Source organism: Equus asinus, chromosome 24 (assembly GCF_041296235.1).
Source record: "Equus asinus isolate D_3611 breed Donkey chromosome 24, EquAss-T2T_v2, whole genome shotgun sequence".
Lineage (NCBI taxonomy): Eukaryota > Metazoa > Chordata > Mammalia > Perissodactyla > Equidae > Equus > Equus asinus.
Window position 1 is genome coordinate 42,329,466 of NC_091813.1, and position 15,842 is coordinate 42,345,307.

General features: G+C 36.9%; 1 protein-coding gene across 7 annotated transcripts in view; it reads right to left on the reverse strand.

Annotated features, from left to right (window-relative positions):
- Positions 1-15,842, reverse strand: part of ATG5 (autophagy related 5) — a 122,046-nt gene that overhangs the window by 51,840 nt on the left and 54,364 nt on the right. For 4 of the 7 annotated variants that reach the window (XM_014860819.3, XM_070496703.1, XM_070496704.1 and 1 more), the window contains one exon: positions 2,648-2,742. In XM_014860819.3, coding sequence (XP_014716305.1) covers positions 2,648-2,742 — 95 coding nt within the window. Of the gene's footprint in view, positions 1-2,647; positions 2,743-6,310; positions 6,365-15,842 lie in introns of all 7 variants that reach the window. The other 3 variants (XM_014860815.3, XM_014860816.3, XM_044757240.2) reach the window with 1 other exon arrangement.

Sequence of the window (15,842 nt, forward strand, 5' to 3'; positions counted from 1 at the left end):
ACACGAAGACTCCTACTCACTATAAGTATTCTATTAGTACATAAAATCTGGCTCTATTTTCACTTTTCTCTGTGGAATAACTAAGGCATACCACCACTGACTCTAACTTTGTAAAACCACTCCCAAAATTTCTCTTAGGGAATACCTAGGTAGTCAGGACAGACTCATTTAATGTGAGATATTTCTTCTCTCAATACAAACAACTAGGCTTCCTGCCGTCTTTCTCACATTATTTTATGCAAATACAGGAACTGTTCTATTTGCCACTGTCAAACAGAACAGTTTCCAAACTGTCGCACCCCTCTTCTCAGCAGATGGCTTATTTCTTACTGTACAGAGAAGGCTGAGGCTTTCCCCTACAAGCAGAAACAATTTTCCCCTCCTTTTTCTTAAGAGTTCTCTGTAAACTTCTCCTCTGTTGGTTAATCCTTACTGTTAATTAATCCCAATCCCTAATTGCCTTGCTTCATCAATTATGTTCTTTCTGATTTGATAAAGACATTCTTCCATATAATAACCTAAAAACCTGTTCAGTCTTAGCCTTCTCATTACTTTATCCAATTCTTTACTATACTATGGATGCTCTATGGCTTATGATACATTGTCTTTAGCTATTGCTGACTGACACTTTAGGAAGCAGCTTTAGGGAAACTATTATATTTTTACCATGGGTAACTTATAAAGATATTGCTCCATCCCTCTAAATGACACTACATGAGAAATTTCTTTCCTGTGCAATTTAAGAAAGTTTAGCTTTCCATGATGACCTTGTAGGTTTTCATCTTATGATGAAACTATATTTCATCACATTTATTTCACATATATTTGACCACATTTTTTTCCCGTTGATCTGGCTACAGGGAAGCTCAGCATCAAATGTGCAGGCCAATTTTAATAAATTTGAGAATCTCACTCATGTATACCTTACATAATTTCATGCTGAGTTTCCATTTTATATTTTCAGTGGCTTTGATTTTAAATTCTTTTCTATTTCATGTAAATTGCCTCAGATTCCTCATGATATAAGATAAGGTATAAATAAATAAGCTACGGTATTTCCAAACCCACTGTGTAATATATGTGCTTAATAAAGACTTGTGGGGTGGCTGGCCCCGTGGCCGAGTGGTTAAGTTTGCGTGTTCTGATTCGACAGCCCAGGGTTTCACTGGTTTGGATCCTGGGCGTGGACATGGTACTGCTTGTCAGGCCATGCTGAGGCAGCATCCCACATGCCGCAACTAGAAGGACCCACAACTAAAATATACAACTATATATCGGGAGGATTTGGGGAGAAAAAGAAGAAAAAAAAAGATTGGCAACAGTTGTTGGCTCAGGTGCCAATCTTTAAAAAATAAAATAAAATAAAAAAGACTTGTGGAATTAAAATTTTATTTTCCTATTAAAAAAGAAAGCAGAGGAGTGTGGCTAATTAGATCATTTGGTCTTAGGCCATCAGGCATTTTTCATTTTATTTCTATTGTACATATTATGAATCCATAATCTAAAAATAGTCTATTTGCCATTATGTTCATGAAATCAATGAAAAGTAACCTTATTTAAAAAATACTTTTCATTCTTTGAGTATATTGGAATTCTTCTTTGTTTAATTGTTTCCAATTAGATAATTTTTCCTCTTTGAACACAGTTATGTGATTGATGGCTCTATAAAAAATTAAAATATAACTATAGAAGTAACTATGAGTAAAGACTGCGGGATTCTGAAAACAGCTAAAAGCAAAGTTATGACACAAGCTCTCTGAGTTTGAATGGAAGTCCTGTTAGATTAGAATCTATGTCTGTGATATTAGGCTTCCAATTCCTATTCTCGACTGCTTTTTCATTATAGTAGGCAACTTGCTTTCTGGAATATCATTCATTCAACAAATAAGTCAGAAACATGGAATTTCTTTACCCCATGAAAGTGTGCTGTGAGGAAAGCCTACTATCTGTTTTGTTGCACAACCCTGAAGATTCACCACCTCTAAGAACACAGTCGATTCTCCTTATGTGAAGTAGTTACGTTTTATAGTCACTGCAAACACTGAAGTAGCTAATCCTGAACCCTTGTTCCTAGGGGAAATACAGGGTTGGGTTACTGCAGGCCTCTGGTCACAACATGTTCTTCAACTGATCAGTACATAAGCTTGTCTTATGTGTGTTTCTCTGTAAGGACAACACGTCAGCACCATGCTTGGGAGTCATTTTAAACAGCAAAAAGCACACAAATGTGAAAAACATGGCACTCAAAAGACTGGGAAAAGTCACTTGTTTACAGTTTGAGAGCAGAAACAAGAAGGCACAGCATCACCAGGAATGTGGGTATTGGGCAAATTAAATTTGTCATAGCTCTCTGTACATGTCCACGAGAGTACTGTTGAGTACTAACTTTGGGGTTACAAATAAATTTTAGGAAGGAAAAGAATCTGCAACTACACAATCTGTGAATAGTGAGGATCAACTCTATGTAAGTCGAATATTTCAGTGCCGTCTCTGATTTGATTGCCACCAAAAGACAGAGATCAGGAAAGCTCAAATAAATATTCTTCAGTTACTATTCAAACTTAAAAGAGTTTTGACTAGAGTGCTTCAAGAAGTAAGATGTTTGAAGCTTTCACAAGTTGGTATTGTTAAAAATGTTGTTTCTTACCTGATATATTCTAAAAGGTATGTAACGAAATCCATTTTCTTCTGCAGGATATTCCATGAGTTTCCGATTGATGGCCCAAAACTGGTCAAATCTATCTGTAAAGGTAAATTATTTGTCATTAAAAATGAACAACATTAGAATTTAATATCTCACACGAAGAGATCAAAGTTGTTAAATATCTTCTTAGAAGTTGTGAAAGGGCTTCATTTATATATTCTTTTTTCTTAAACTTACTTTGCCATAACTAAACATAAAGCAAAATATAAAATCAATTTTTTCTACATTTTGCTTCCTCTTCCTAGATATTTGCAGACATTTTTTTCTCGTAAGAGAAACCATGAACAGATTATGACTACTTGTGGTATCAAGGCAAAAAAAATCAGAGACGGATGAATGTCTTGATTTCCCTGGTCCTACTGTCTACATTACAAAGGCACAACCTAAATTTTAACAAGAATCTGTTTCAAGAAAAAAAGTCAAAATACCAAACAGTAAACATTAAACAGCAAAAAAAGATAAAATTATAGGAAAAGCTTTGAAAGAAATGTGGAACTGACACTTAAGAAATGACTTTCAATTGCAGGTTAATCTCAGACTGATTAAACAACTCCTTTTTAAATTTTTCAGTCTCAATTTAAAAAACCTCACTTTACTGAAATATAATTCACATACTATAAAATTCACCCTTTTAAAGTGTACAATTCGGTGGTTTCTAGTATATTTGGAGTTGAGCAACCATCAGCAACATCTAACTTCAGAACACTTTCATCCTCCCAAAAAGAAACCAGTACCCATTAACAGTTACTCCCTTCCTCCCTCCCCCATCTCCTAGAAATCACTAATCTCTATCCTATTCCAGACATTTCGTATAAATGGAATCATATAATATGTGGTCTTTTGTGCCTGTTTTTTTTTCTTAGCTTATTTTCAAGTTTCATTCATGTTGTAGCATGTATCATAACTGCATTCTTTTTTATGGTCAAATAACACTTCATACAATTTTTTTGCTTACCCTTCATCAGTTCATGGACATTTGGGTTCTTTCCACTTTTTGGCTACCATGAATAATGCTACTATGAACACTCATGTATAACATTTTGTGTGGATACATATTTTCAATTTTCTTGGGTATACACCTAGGAGTGGAACTGATGAGTTATATGGTTAATGTTTAATTGCCATATGGCAACTATGTTTTCAGGAGCTGCCAAAGTGTTTTCCAATGAGGCTGCACCACTTTACATTCCCACCAGCAATGTATAAGGGTTCTAATTCTTCCACACCCATGTCAACACTTGTTATTGTCTGTCTTTTTCTATTATAGGCATCCTAGTTGGTGTGAAGTGGTATCTACTTATGGCTTTTTTTTTTTTTTTTAAAGATTTTATTTTTTCCTTTTTCTCCCCAAAGCCCCCCAGTACATAGTTGTATATTCTTCGTTGTGGGTCCTTCTAGTTGTGGCATGTGGGACGCTGCCTCAGCGTGGTCTGATGAGCAGTGCCATGTCCGCGCCCAGGATTCGAACCAACGAAACACTGGGCCGCCTGCAGCGGAGCGCGCAAACTTAACCACTCGGCCACGGGGCCAGCCCCTATCTACTTATGGCTTTGATTTGCATTTCCCTAATGCGTAATTATGCTGAGCATCTTTTCATTTGTTTACTGGTCATTTATATATCTTCTTTTGCAAAATGTCTATCAAATCCTTTATACCCCTTTTAATTGGGTTGTTCGTCTTTTTATTGTTGAGTTATAAGAATTTTTATGTATTCTGGATACAAGCTCCTTATCGGACAAATGATATACAAATATTTTTTCCCATTCTGCACGGTTTTTTTCAAGGTAACTCACCCAGAATCCTACCTTAAAATATTTTTTATACTCAGAAATTTATCTCAGAATCAAATCTCTGTAAAGCATGTGAATAGCTCCAGAATTTCAGCTCAGCTTGGTATTAAAAGCACATTCTCTACCACTATACTCATCTCGATCTAATTTACTGGCAAACGATTGAAACTATGTAGGCCTCATAATTATATAAAAGAATAAAGTCTAGTTGTTTCTTTTTATACCACTGTCCTAGAAGACTGTGACAGGCTCTAGGCCTTCTCTACTCTCACCCTCAACTCCAATCTGGGAGTTCATACTACAGTAGAACTGGGAAGATAGGGAATTTAGAATCTAGTCAGTCCAGTGTAATTTCACAGATTAGAAATAAGGTCCAGGTTGTGAGGAATTTAATAAAGAACCAAGACCAGATTCTTGGTCTTCTGATTCAAAGTCCACAACCGTTTTAACAGTTGAAACCACAAAACTGCATCTTAATGCTAAGAGTAGCTCCTTTGACCACAGTCCTTTCAAATATGAATCAATTATTCTTTCAATGCTTTTTAAAAAGGATCTCTCTATCATCAAGTATCAAGCAAGAATGTGATAGCTAAATAAAATGAATCTTCATGCATACCTGAATTTTACTCACTGCCTCATCATTAAACCTTTGCACCTATCACAAGGCATGTATAACATATGCTCTTGAATCAAAGAATGAATAACAGAATAGTACGTACATAACTTTTTATTGAAATAATCTGGGGTTCTAATCCTAGGTCTGCAACTAAATAGCTAGGTTACTAGAAACAAATCAATTGAAAATTGACTAATTCACTCATAGATGAAATAAAGCAGTTAGATTAGTTTCTAATGCCCCTTCCAAAAATAAAATTTTATAATTATTTAAAATATCCTGCTTTTCAAAAATAGAACTTGTTAAAAACCACAAGCAAACCTTTATTAAAAGAGAGATGTACACTGTTTTTAACAGAGAAAAGAACACAGTGTAAAGCAGTGGTTCTTAACTAGGGAAGATTTTGCTCCCCAGTGGGTGAGGAGACATTTTTGATTGTTACAACTGTTATGTGGGTGTCACTAGCATCTAGTGGGTAGAGGCCAAGGATGCAGCTAAAAAGACTACAATGCACAAGACAGCTCCCACAACCAAGAATTCTCTGACCCACAGTGTCAACAGGGCTAAAGGAAGAAAAGCAAACACAGACAATAAAAAGTACAGAAAGGTAATTAGTAAAAAGTTTGTACACACTCACATGGCAAAAAACTAAACTAGAAAAAGGAATATTATTGTGCCTATTACTGATGTTATGAATGTCAGCTCCAAATTCACCCTTCCATGTGTGTACTACCACAAGGGACAACTTCTTTAAGCATCTAACTGTGACAAGCACATTAAGCCTTCTCAATAGAGTGTAAAAGGACGCTGCAGGAGAAAGGGGCTCCTGCCTGCATAGGCACACTGAAGACCCCCTGGCCTTGTCAGCACCATGATTTCCTCTGGAGGCCCACACAGGCAGCTGGCCTGCAGTTTCCGAGAGCTGCCATTCCCTCTGCACACCCATGCCACTTGTTGCTGGTGGCCTGCACTCCAGATTGTCCTCACTGACCAGCAACTGCAGAACAGCAAAACAGTGAATTTCTCTACTAATCCAGTGGGCTGCACTATACCTTTTCCAACAAATTCTAAAGCCAGCCTTGGGAAGGGGCTCGTTTAAGTGTGACCTTCCTCCCTTAGCCCTAGGGTACACATACAGTTTTCTTATATCGTATAGTCACTCCTTTATCAGAGTTTAATAATTCTTTATATAAAACTTACCCTGTTTAACCCTCTGTGTGGTTTCTATCTCCTGACTGGACCAAGTCGATACAACTATGTTTAAAAGGAATAAAGACATAATAAAAGATCTATATTAATTAATATTAGTTTTAATATTCTTATAAAAATGTTATGTTCTCACATAATATAGGCATTTCCTCAACAATACTAAAAACATTCCAACCAAGAATAATCTAACTTTTATAAGTCAAAGTTATTAATAAGAAAGATACAAATAGCAGGAATGAAAAGAAAATTGGTGCTGAGATTGAGTGTATAACAAAATGTCTTCCATGCTGGATTTTATCATATCACTTACCTAGTCAACAGTTAAAATAAAACAGGAGTAAGGGTGTATCACTACCTTTCTACATATTAATTAATCAAGGACATATTGGTCTATTACCAAGTAATATTTGAATATTGGAACTATGCTATTAGTTATTATAATTAAGTCATAAAATTAGTTATTTGTTGTATCAGCCATAACAGTACTTACAAGTAAAAGCAACATAATTTAGTAATGTGGTACTGCTGGCTGGGCCCCTCAAACTACAGTCATGCGTCACTAACGGTGGGGACAGGTTCTGAGCAATGTATTGTTAGATGATTTCGTTGTTGTCTGAACATCACAGAGTGCACTTACACAAACCTAGATGGTGTAGCTTACTACACACCTAGGCTCCGTGGTTGACCCAAATGTTGTTATGCAGCACATGACTGTATAGGATAGAAGGGAAATGGCCTCCACATGCACATATACCCGCTTCCTGGTCTTTAACATCTGTGATGTCAAAAAGAACAGATTTACAGGATCCCAGATAAATGTCAGATCACGACAGCACAAGCACGACTTCAAGCATTTCTTTGAAGAGAAAAGCAAATGGTTGAAAATCACTACCGAAGGGAACTCACTCTTCACAAAATTTTGCATTTATCAACAGTATTATTCAAACCAGTACTACAAGTGGCCATGTAATATATGTAATGTTTTGACCAGAGGCTTTCAAAACATGTAACAAAAGCACATCCAAGTATAGCCCTTTTTGAATTAATTTCTTCATATATAATATGTTAAACATCTTTGTACAGCAAAACAGGAGGGGAAAAAAAATAGTAATTATTGGTAGAGTGCCATATGCAGGTGTGTTAAACAAGTGACCTCTGTCTTCAAACTAACTCATCTTCTGAGTCAAGTCAAATTATGTTGATAAGGCAGTCAGGCTGAACCCGGGCAGGGAGCGTTCTCTCTAAGGCAGCACGTCCACTGGGGCTTGGATGCTGCTCAACAGAACTACACCCACACATTTCCCTCAGCCCTTCTGTTTGAGGTTTAAAGTTACTGAGATGTATCTCGTGGGGAGGCCCTAACCAAAGCAAAGAAGCCTTGAAAAGACTTCAAGGCTCCTGAAAACTCATCATGAAGACAGAAGTAGGCAAGACCAGCGGGCTGGCCTCTGCATTAAGGTTCAGAGGAGTGCTAATCCTGGAGAAGGTAATCCTTGATCCTGTACACAAACACTCATCTTGGCAGTAGGATTGTACCCTGGGGGATTTGCTGTTTGAGTGAATTAAAAGAGCAAAAAACCCTGGGTCCCAGGAAAGTTCTGCCTGGACTGTCACTGTCTCAGGATAAACTGAGAAAGGACGTTTACTCCTTTGCCCTACAAAAGAAATGCTACAGTCTGGAAAGTTGGCATCAAGGAGAATAATCAATATATATACATATTTAGAGTGCAATTAATTCTCTCTGTATTCACCGCTACAACTTTCACCTAAACCACTATCATTTCTCATCTGAACAATTGAGACAGCCTCCTAATTAGACTCTCTTCTTCCACTTTTATCTCCACTACACAACATCCAGAATGCTCTTTTAAAACATAAATTGAATCATATCATTAATAAATTTCCACACATTTTTCTAATGGGCCATAAGAAACAATGCGTTATGACGTACTTTAACAATATGAGTATTTGAAATTAAGTACTAGAATCATTATTTAAAAAAAAAAAATCCACTGCACCTCCTTCTTGCCTGCAACTGGGGCAGACTGCTCCCTGCCCCAACTCTGCATACAAACAACCATAACACCAGTAATAAAATACAGTCAGCCCTCTGTTTCCATGGGTTCCACATGAGCAGATACAGAGGGCCAACTAAGCGACTTGAGTATACATGGATTTTGGTATCCTCAGGAGTCCTGGAACTAATCCTCCCAGGAAGACCGACTGTGCCTCCCTTCTGGGAAGCAGGTGCCTGGCAGCCCCCTCTCAGCCCTTGGAACGCAGGGGGCTCCTGCATTCCTCTGAGATCTCGCTGCCTACCAATCTGCTTGCTTCCTAAGCTCCAACTCACGCTATTTTTCTTTTCTGTCCTAGGAAAACCCAAACTTGTTCCCATACTACAGTTTTAGCAGCTCAATCCTCACTTCTCTAATTTTCACATAGTTGCTTCTTTCTCATCGTTGAAGTGTCAACAGAAGTGTCACCTCCTCAGAGAAGATGTCCCTCATAATTCTAGCTAAAGCATTATTCTATTTTCTTTTAAACACTTTTCATTATTTGAAATTACTCTATTTACAGGTCTAATTACTTCTTGTCTCTCTCCTCCAACTAAAATATAAGTTCCACAAGGGCAAGGCTTTTGTCTTCAACCCTAGAAAGTTCCTGGCACAAAGCATATGCTCAATGTCTGTTTATTAAATGACTGACTAAATGAATGACTGATTTAGGCAAATGGGGAACAAGAAGAAACCCCAAACTGTAGACAATCCTGATGGAAAAAGCAAGACACTGGAGCCACACTACCTGACTTTGCTTCCTAGCTTTGCCATTTAATAGCTGGGTGAGTTTAAACAAGATACTTCTAAACTGTGTGTTTCAATTTCCTTATGGGTAAAATGATGATATTAACAGTACATATTCACAAAGACATTGGAAGGAATGAGTTAATACATGCAAAATACAATAGTACCTGGCACAAAGTAAGTACCACATAAGTGTTTTATCTCTTAGGCTGTTAATATATGTAAAATACAACAGTACCTGGCACAAAGCAAGTGCCACGTAAGTGTTTTATCTCTTAGGCTGCCTCAGATTCAACAACAGAAGACATTGAGCTTCTAGATTTAGAAACAAAGTAAGTGAAGTTCAAAACCAGAATGGGAAAGTGATTCTGCCAAAACTCCATCATCCCAAGATTGCTGGAGTGCTCAGACTGGCTCAGGGCCAGGGAGTTTGTACCACTCATATCAAATTCTATGTGAAAGCTTCCTCCTGGAGTTATGCAATTGAGTGGTCTTTGCTAGGCAAGGTAGGGAGAGTAAGAGCCATAACAATGCAGCTGCAACACTTCACAACACCAAACTCCCTTCATGTCCTCTTTTGCTTTCTCTAACCCTTTCGACTACCACATAAGGCCCTATCTTCTCACTCTGTTGGAACAATTTAGCTGCCATTTACCTTACATCAATTTCAACTGCTTTAATCTCCAGCCATATCATGAAACGGTGATGGAGGCAGGAATGGTGGTCCAAGAACATCTAGGTCAACATCTGAGGAAACCTCCAGTCTTGGCAGGCTACTCCAAGTTCCACCTCTACCACCTTTAAGATCTAATAACCATTCCTTCTCAACCCCTCCCTCTCCTAACATGTCTTAAAATATTAAGAGATGGGGCCGGCCCAGTGGCAGTGGTTGAGTTCATGCGTTCTACTTCGGCAAGCCGGGGTTCACAGGTTCGGATCCTGGGTGCGGACCTAGCACCACTCATCAAGCTACACTGTGGCAGTGTCTCACATAAAATAGAGGAAGATTGGCACAGATGTTAGCTCAGGGCCAATCTTCCTCAAAAAAAAAAAATATGTCTATACATACACACATATATATATATTAGGGAGTAGGAATGAGCATGGGGAAAAAAATGAGGTTTCTTGTTAATCTGGGAAGATAAGAGGTTCACAATTGTTACACCTTTACAGCACAGGTCTATAAACAGAGCTAGTAAAAACTAAATGGTTAAAAAAATATTGCTGGAAAGTTAAAAATAATCTCACAAAGTACTGGCAAAAGCAGACTGTAAATTTTAATTTCAACATCACAAGCCAATAAACCATAACAGCAAGTTTCAACATCTTTAATGTATTCCAACAGTCGATCCCAGTAACTGACTCTATATTTAAGTAGACAGAATTCAATTACTGTACTGCAACCAAGTAAGTTTATTTCAAATTTATTTTGAAATTAGGGGAGTAATAACATAAAAGGAATTCAAAATTTCCATAACATTAAAAAACCCAACTTATTCTATGTGCTCATGTTAAAAATAAAAAAGGGAGAATGATCTTCAATTATAATCAACTCTTCACTTAATCCAAAAGACAATCTTTAAAGTAGCTTGTTTGCCAGAGTTACCGAGCTGTAGCACAGTGGGAAGCCAAGACTAATTAACTAAATGAATCCCTGTGTAAATCACCTATAGATTTATAACCAATAATCTGATTTATTACCTATCAAAACTACTGTAAATTGAGAAAATGTTTTTCCTCTTAGGCTAAAGTACAGTTTATAACCTTCCTAAACTTAGAGGGCCAGAAACAAATTTAACAAGTAATCAAGCTCATTTGCACTTCACTCAGAGAGCACGTCAAAGTCATAAGATAAAAACAAAAATCTATTTTAATTTTCATAGGACTGACAGAGAAAAAGATACTTTATCACATTCACTGTTATCTTTGTAGTGTTTAGTATGCAGAATATTCGGTCTTTATTCTAATACAAATCCCTCATGCTTCTGATGAGAAAATGTCAATGCTAAAATCCTGATTAAACTTTTGTGCCTTACAGGATACATTATGTACAGCCATATGCTGTACAGCAACGTTTTGATAAACAATGGACCACATATATGACAGCAGTCCCAGAAGATTAGTACCATATAACCTATGTGTGTCAGGCTGTGCTATCTAGGTTTGTGTAAGTGCTCTGTTGTTGACAAACAAAAACTTCAAAGGGGGCAGGCACCAGTGGTCACTGGAGATGCAGTGTGTAATGCAATGTTTCTCAGCTTTAGCTGCTCACTTGGATCACCCAAGGAGCTTTAATAAAATATTAATGCCAGGGACCCACTCCAGACCAACTGTTTCAGATTCCCTGACAACTGTACTTTTTGGAAGCTCCTAGATGATTCTGATAGGTAGCCAAAGTTAACAACCTCCAGGTGTAATGGAAAATACACTCACTTTAGAATCGGAGATCCAGGTTCAAATCCTGGTCCCATCTCTTACTAGCTCTGTGAGCTCATTTCCTCATTTTCAAAGTCGACAATGTTTATCTAATTCATGTGAGGAATCACTGAGATAATGCATATAAAACTATCCAGGCCTGGGACATCACAGGAATGCAGTAAAGGTAATAAAATTCCAGGTAAATTCTGTTCTATTTCAAATCCATCTAACCTGTCCATGGTGGCTCCATCAAATATATCCCTTTAAAAGAAGTTCCCAATTTACGAACAGTTCATATTATGAATCTCCAGCTTAATTCCAGGCAAGGAAAAGAAAGAAGAATACAACTGATAGAAGGAACAGTATGCTCAAAGAAGTTTTTACTTTGTAGGATCTGGGTAGAGTTAAATCTACCAAACTATTTATCTGCTCCTATTATATACCTGAGTAGTGGGAACTCCGGAGAATTAAAAAACAAAAACAAAACAAGTATATAACAGGTTTTTTCCTTCACTTAATATGGTTGGGGAAGCCAAATTGACATACATAAAATGATGACAATTTCTAATAGGTCTGAGGGTCCTTCACCTTGAACTAGCAGTGCTTCCCACATCCCGCCCTTCTCCTCCAGCGGCAGACAACCAAGTGACAGATGCTTAAACAAAAAGCAAGTTAGAGGTTAGGCTTGTAGAGAAGTGGTATTAAACAAAACAACACTAACGTGATGCTGGAGTGAAAAGTTGCAGGTTCTGATTACAGTAGGACCTTGGGGATCATTTTTATTAATAATAACCTACCTGCACAGAATTTAGCCGTTTTTAAAACCCTGCGTAGGTTTTGTATTGTTTGATTTTCACAGAAACATACTGAGGTAGCTTTCCTCATTTTATATATTTATACATTTTATATATTTGAACTGTGGTTCGAAACAGGTAAATGATTTACCTGAGATCACTGGGCCAGCAGACTCTCGGAGATGCTACCACACCACAGAAAACTGTGTTACATTTCTATACATAAAAACTCTGCTTGCTTGGTAAAACTCCAAGTTGAGTCAATTCAATGACCTACGATTATCAGGAATCAGGGAAACTATTAATGAATGGAATGTTCACATTATCAAAAATTCCAGAGTTCTATATTTGAAAACTCATGGCAGTGTCAGGTGTAATAGTTTAACAAATCTTGTCTTCTGTGGCAGTTACAGATGACAAAACTGAACAGTTAGCAGCAGCTGCTGCAGAAATAAGTACTATTGGCTTCAACATGTTCATCAAGGTATAATTTTTCATTGACAACAAGGAGAAATGCACTGTGATAATAAACTGAAAACATGACTCAATTAAGAACTACCTTGTAAACGCAGACAAGCACAACGATGAGTGAAACTGGAAAATTCAGTCACAGTTCAATTTTTAGCTACTAAGATTATTCAGGTGGCACTTACTACAAAATTAATTTATTATAATAAGTCATTCATTGATAAAACAAAGTTGATTCTTAAAATTGTGTACATACCTCAAAAAATAGGGCCAACTCAATGTTTTACAAATTATATTTTATTACTTCCTATAATGAGTTTATTTTGGACTAAATACTATTATTTTAAACATATTCAGTAGCTTTTAGTGATAAGTGATGCACAGTCATGTGTTGCTTAACAATGGGGATACATTCTAAGAAATATGTTGGGCAATTTCGTCATTGTGTGAACACCATACAGGGCACTTACACAAACCTAGATAGCACAGCCTGACACACACAGGTTATACGGTACTAATCTTCTGGGACCGCTGTCATATATGTGGTCCATTGTTTATCAAAACGTTGCTGTACAGCGTATGACTGTACATAATGTATCCTGTAAGGCACAAAAGTTTCATCAGGATTTCTAAGAATCTTAAGAGTAAAAACAAGAATAAAGTTATTAAAATTTAAAATTCTTCTACCAGTGTTTCTCAACTTATTCATTTACAACTTAAATATCTAAATCCCACACAGTACTGTTTTGAGTGTAATAAAACCTAAAAATAAATTATAATAAAAATATTGGGGGGGAAAGTTCTAAACATAAAGCCTTTCCCCTTAACTCAACAAGCCCCATGAAACTGTCTTCTTTCTCTTCCCATTCCTAAATATTCAATTTCCACTGAATGTTTTCTTTCTTCTGCTCTTTCTTTATACTCTGAGTAGACAAATATCAATACTGGTTATCTTGTAAAAAAAAATTTTAATGATGTTTTTATAGAGTTTTAAAGTCCTATATAAAAATAACTTCACTCTAAAATAAATGAAAAGTAAATGCAATTTAACATGCCTGTAGAAAAAAAATCTAAGGAGTATATTAACAAAAATAAGAAGCTAATTTAAGAGCCATAAAATCTTGAAGTTTAGTTTTGAGTGTCGTTTATGGTAATTTAAAATAATGTGAAATCTTTTTGGTTAAATCTTTTATGGAACTTAACTCCAATCAAAAATACTGTCTGGAATATTTTATTGATATCCTTCTACTGGAAAGAAATAAGCTAGATGAAAAAAGCCCAGGAGGAGTCAAGGATACTCGGGATCCTAAAGGGACCTGTGGGAAGAAATGCTTCTTAAGCAGAAAGCCACTCTGAAGATAATAATCAAGACTTGACTGAACATGCTACATCTTGGATGAACAAATTTGTTTATTTTGCACTCATTTTTTTATGGGCTGTTTCTTTGCTAGTTTTCAGGATAAAACTTGCAACTCTCTGAATGCTAATTAAAACACTGGTGTAGTTTAATAATATTTACATGTGATTTTCATATAAAAGGATTTATGAATCTTCTATAGTTTCTAAAGCAATAAAAGAGAAGAGATATGCAATGAATAATAAGAAATTAGTACTGCTATAGAACTGCACTTACTTCTTTGGTTCAGGAAAATACATCATTAATATACACAATTCTGACATCCAGAACTCATTATTACAGCTACTAGTCAGGACTGGTCTGCATAGGCAGTGATGGAGTGAACAGAATATCATGGGAGTTGGGGGTTGGAGAGTGGGGGTTGAAATTCTGAAATTTTCAATAAGGTCATTGCTAGGTCTTTGTTAAAAAGTGCATGAAAGAGTGACCTGGGAATAGGTAACACACTGGCCAGCGTTAATTATAGATTGTTGAGCTAAAATATGTATCTGGTCATCCAGACTCTAGAAGGATAATGAAAGAATGGTTCAGAGACTAGGTAAATTTAAATGAGAAGTAAGACAGAAGGACAGATGTGTTGGTAAGATACACAGAACTAGATCAAGGGCCACACAGAAAGCTGAACAGGGAGATGAAAGGAAGCAAAAAAGGAAAAGGAAAAATATAGAAGACACATACTACTTCAAACATGTAAGCACAATTAGTGTTACTGAAATGACAGCATACTATTTATTCATTTGTCATTTCATAGTCACCTCAGCAAAAACAAAATAATCACCATTATCCAGAAACAGTTATGGCCAAGTTTACAATAAGAAGTTCACATGGTTAAGTTTACATGTAACAGTTAACTGGTTAAAAGAACTTTGTTTATACACCAAATTCCTTTTTTTTTAAAGAATACGGTTCCAAATACAGCCTAAAGGAGTCACTGTAACAACTGAACATACTAGTTTTCAAGGGCTGAGCTGGTGAAACAGATGAGAAACTTCCTAAGTGGGTGGGCCCAGGCTTTCCACTTTCAAACATATCTTGCAAGGCTGCTGTGATAATGGCAATAATCCACGTAAAGTGCACAGCACAGAACTCGGGTATTCCTCAAGTGGTCACTGCTACTCCAAAGGAGACGCGGTTTTATCCATTAGCTCTATATCACCTCTCTCTAGAGCAGTGGTTCTCAAATGGGTTGATCTCACCCCTGAGGGGCACTTTGGCAATGTGTGGAGACAGTTTTTAATTTCATGATAGAGAGTGGGGAGTAGTGTGCTACTGGCATCTAGTGAATGAAATAGAGGCCAGGAATGCTGCCAAACATCCTACAACGCATAGGACAGCCTCCACCCTGTCACAGCCCCAACATCAAAGAATTATCCAGTCTAAAATATCTATACTGCCAAGGTTGAGAAATCCTGTTCCAGAACACTGGTTCTCAATCGTTGGTGCATCACAACCACCTGGAGGGCTGTGGAACCACAGGCAGCTGGGACCTCCCCCAGAGTTTCTGATCCAGTTAGTCTAGGGTGCATTTCTAATCAGTTCCTAGGTAATGCTGATTCTTCTGGCCCATTGTCTACACTATGAGAAACACTGCTCTAGCAAAAATTGATGAGAAGCTAATGGACAAA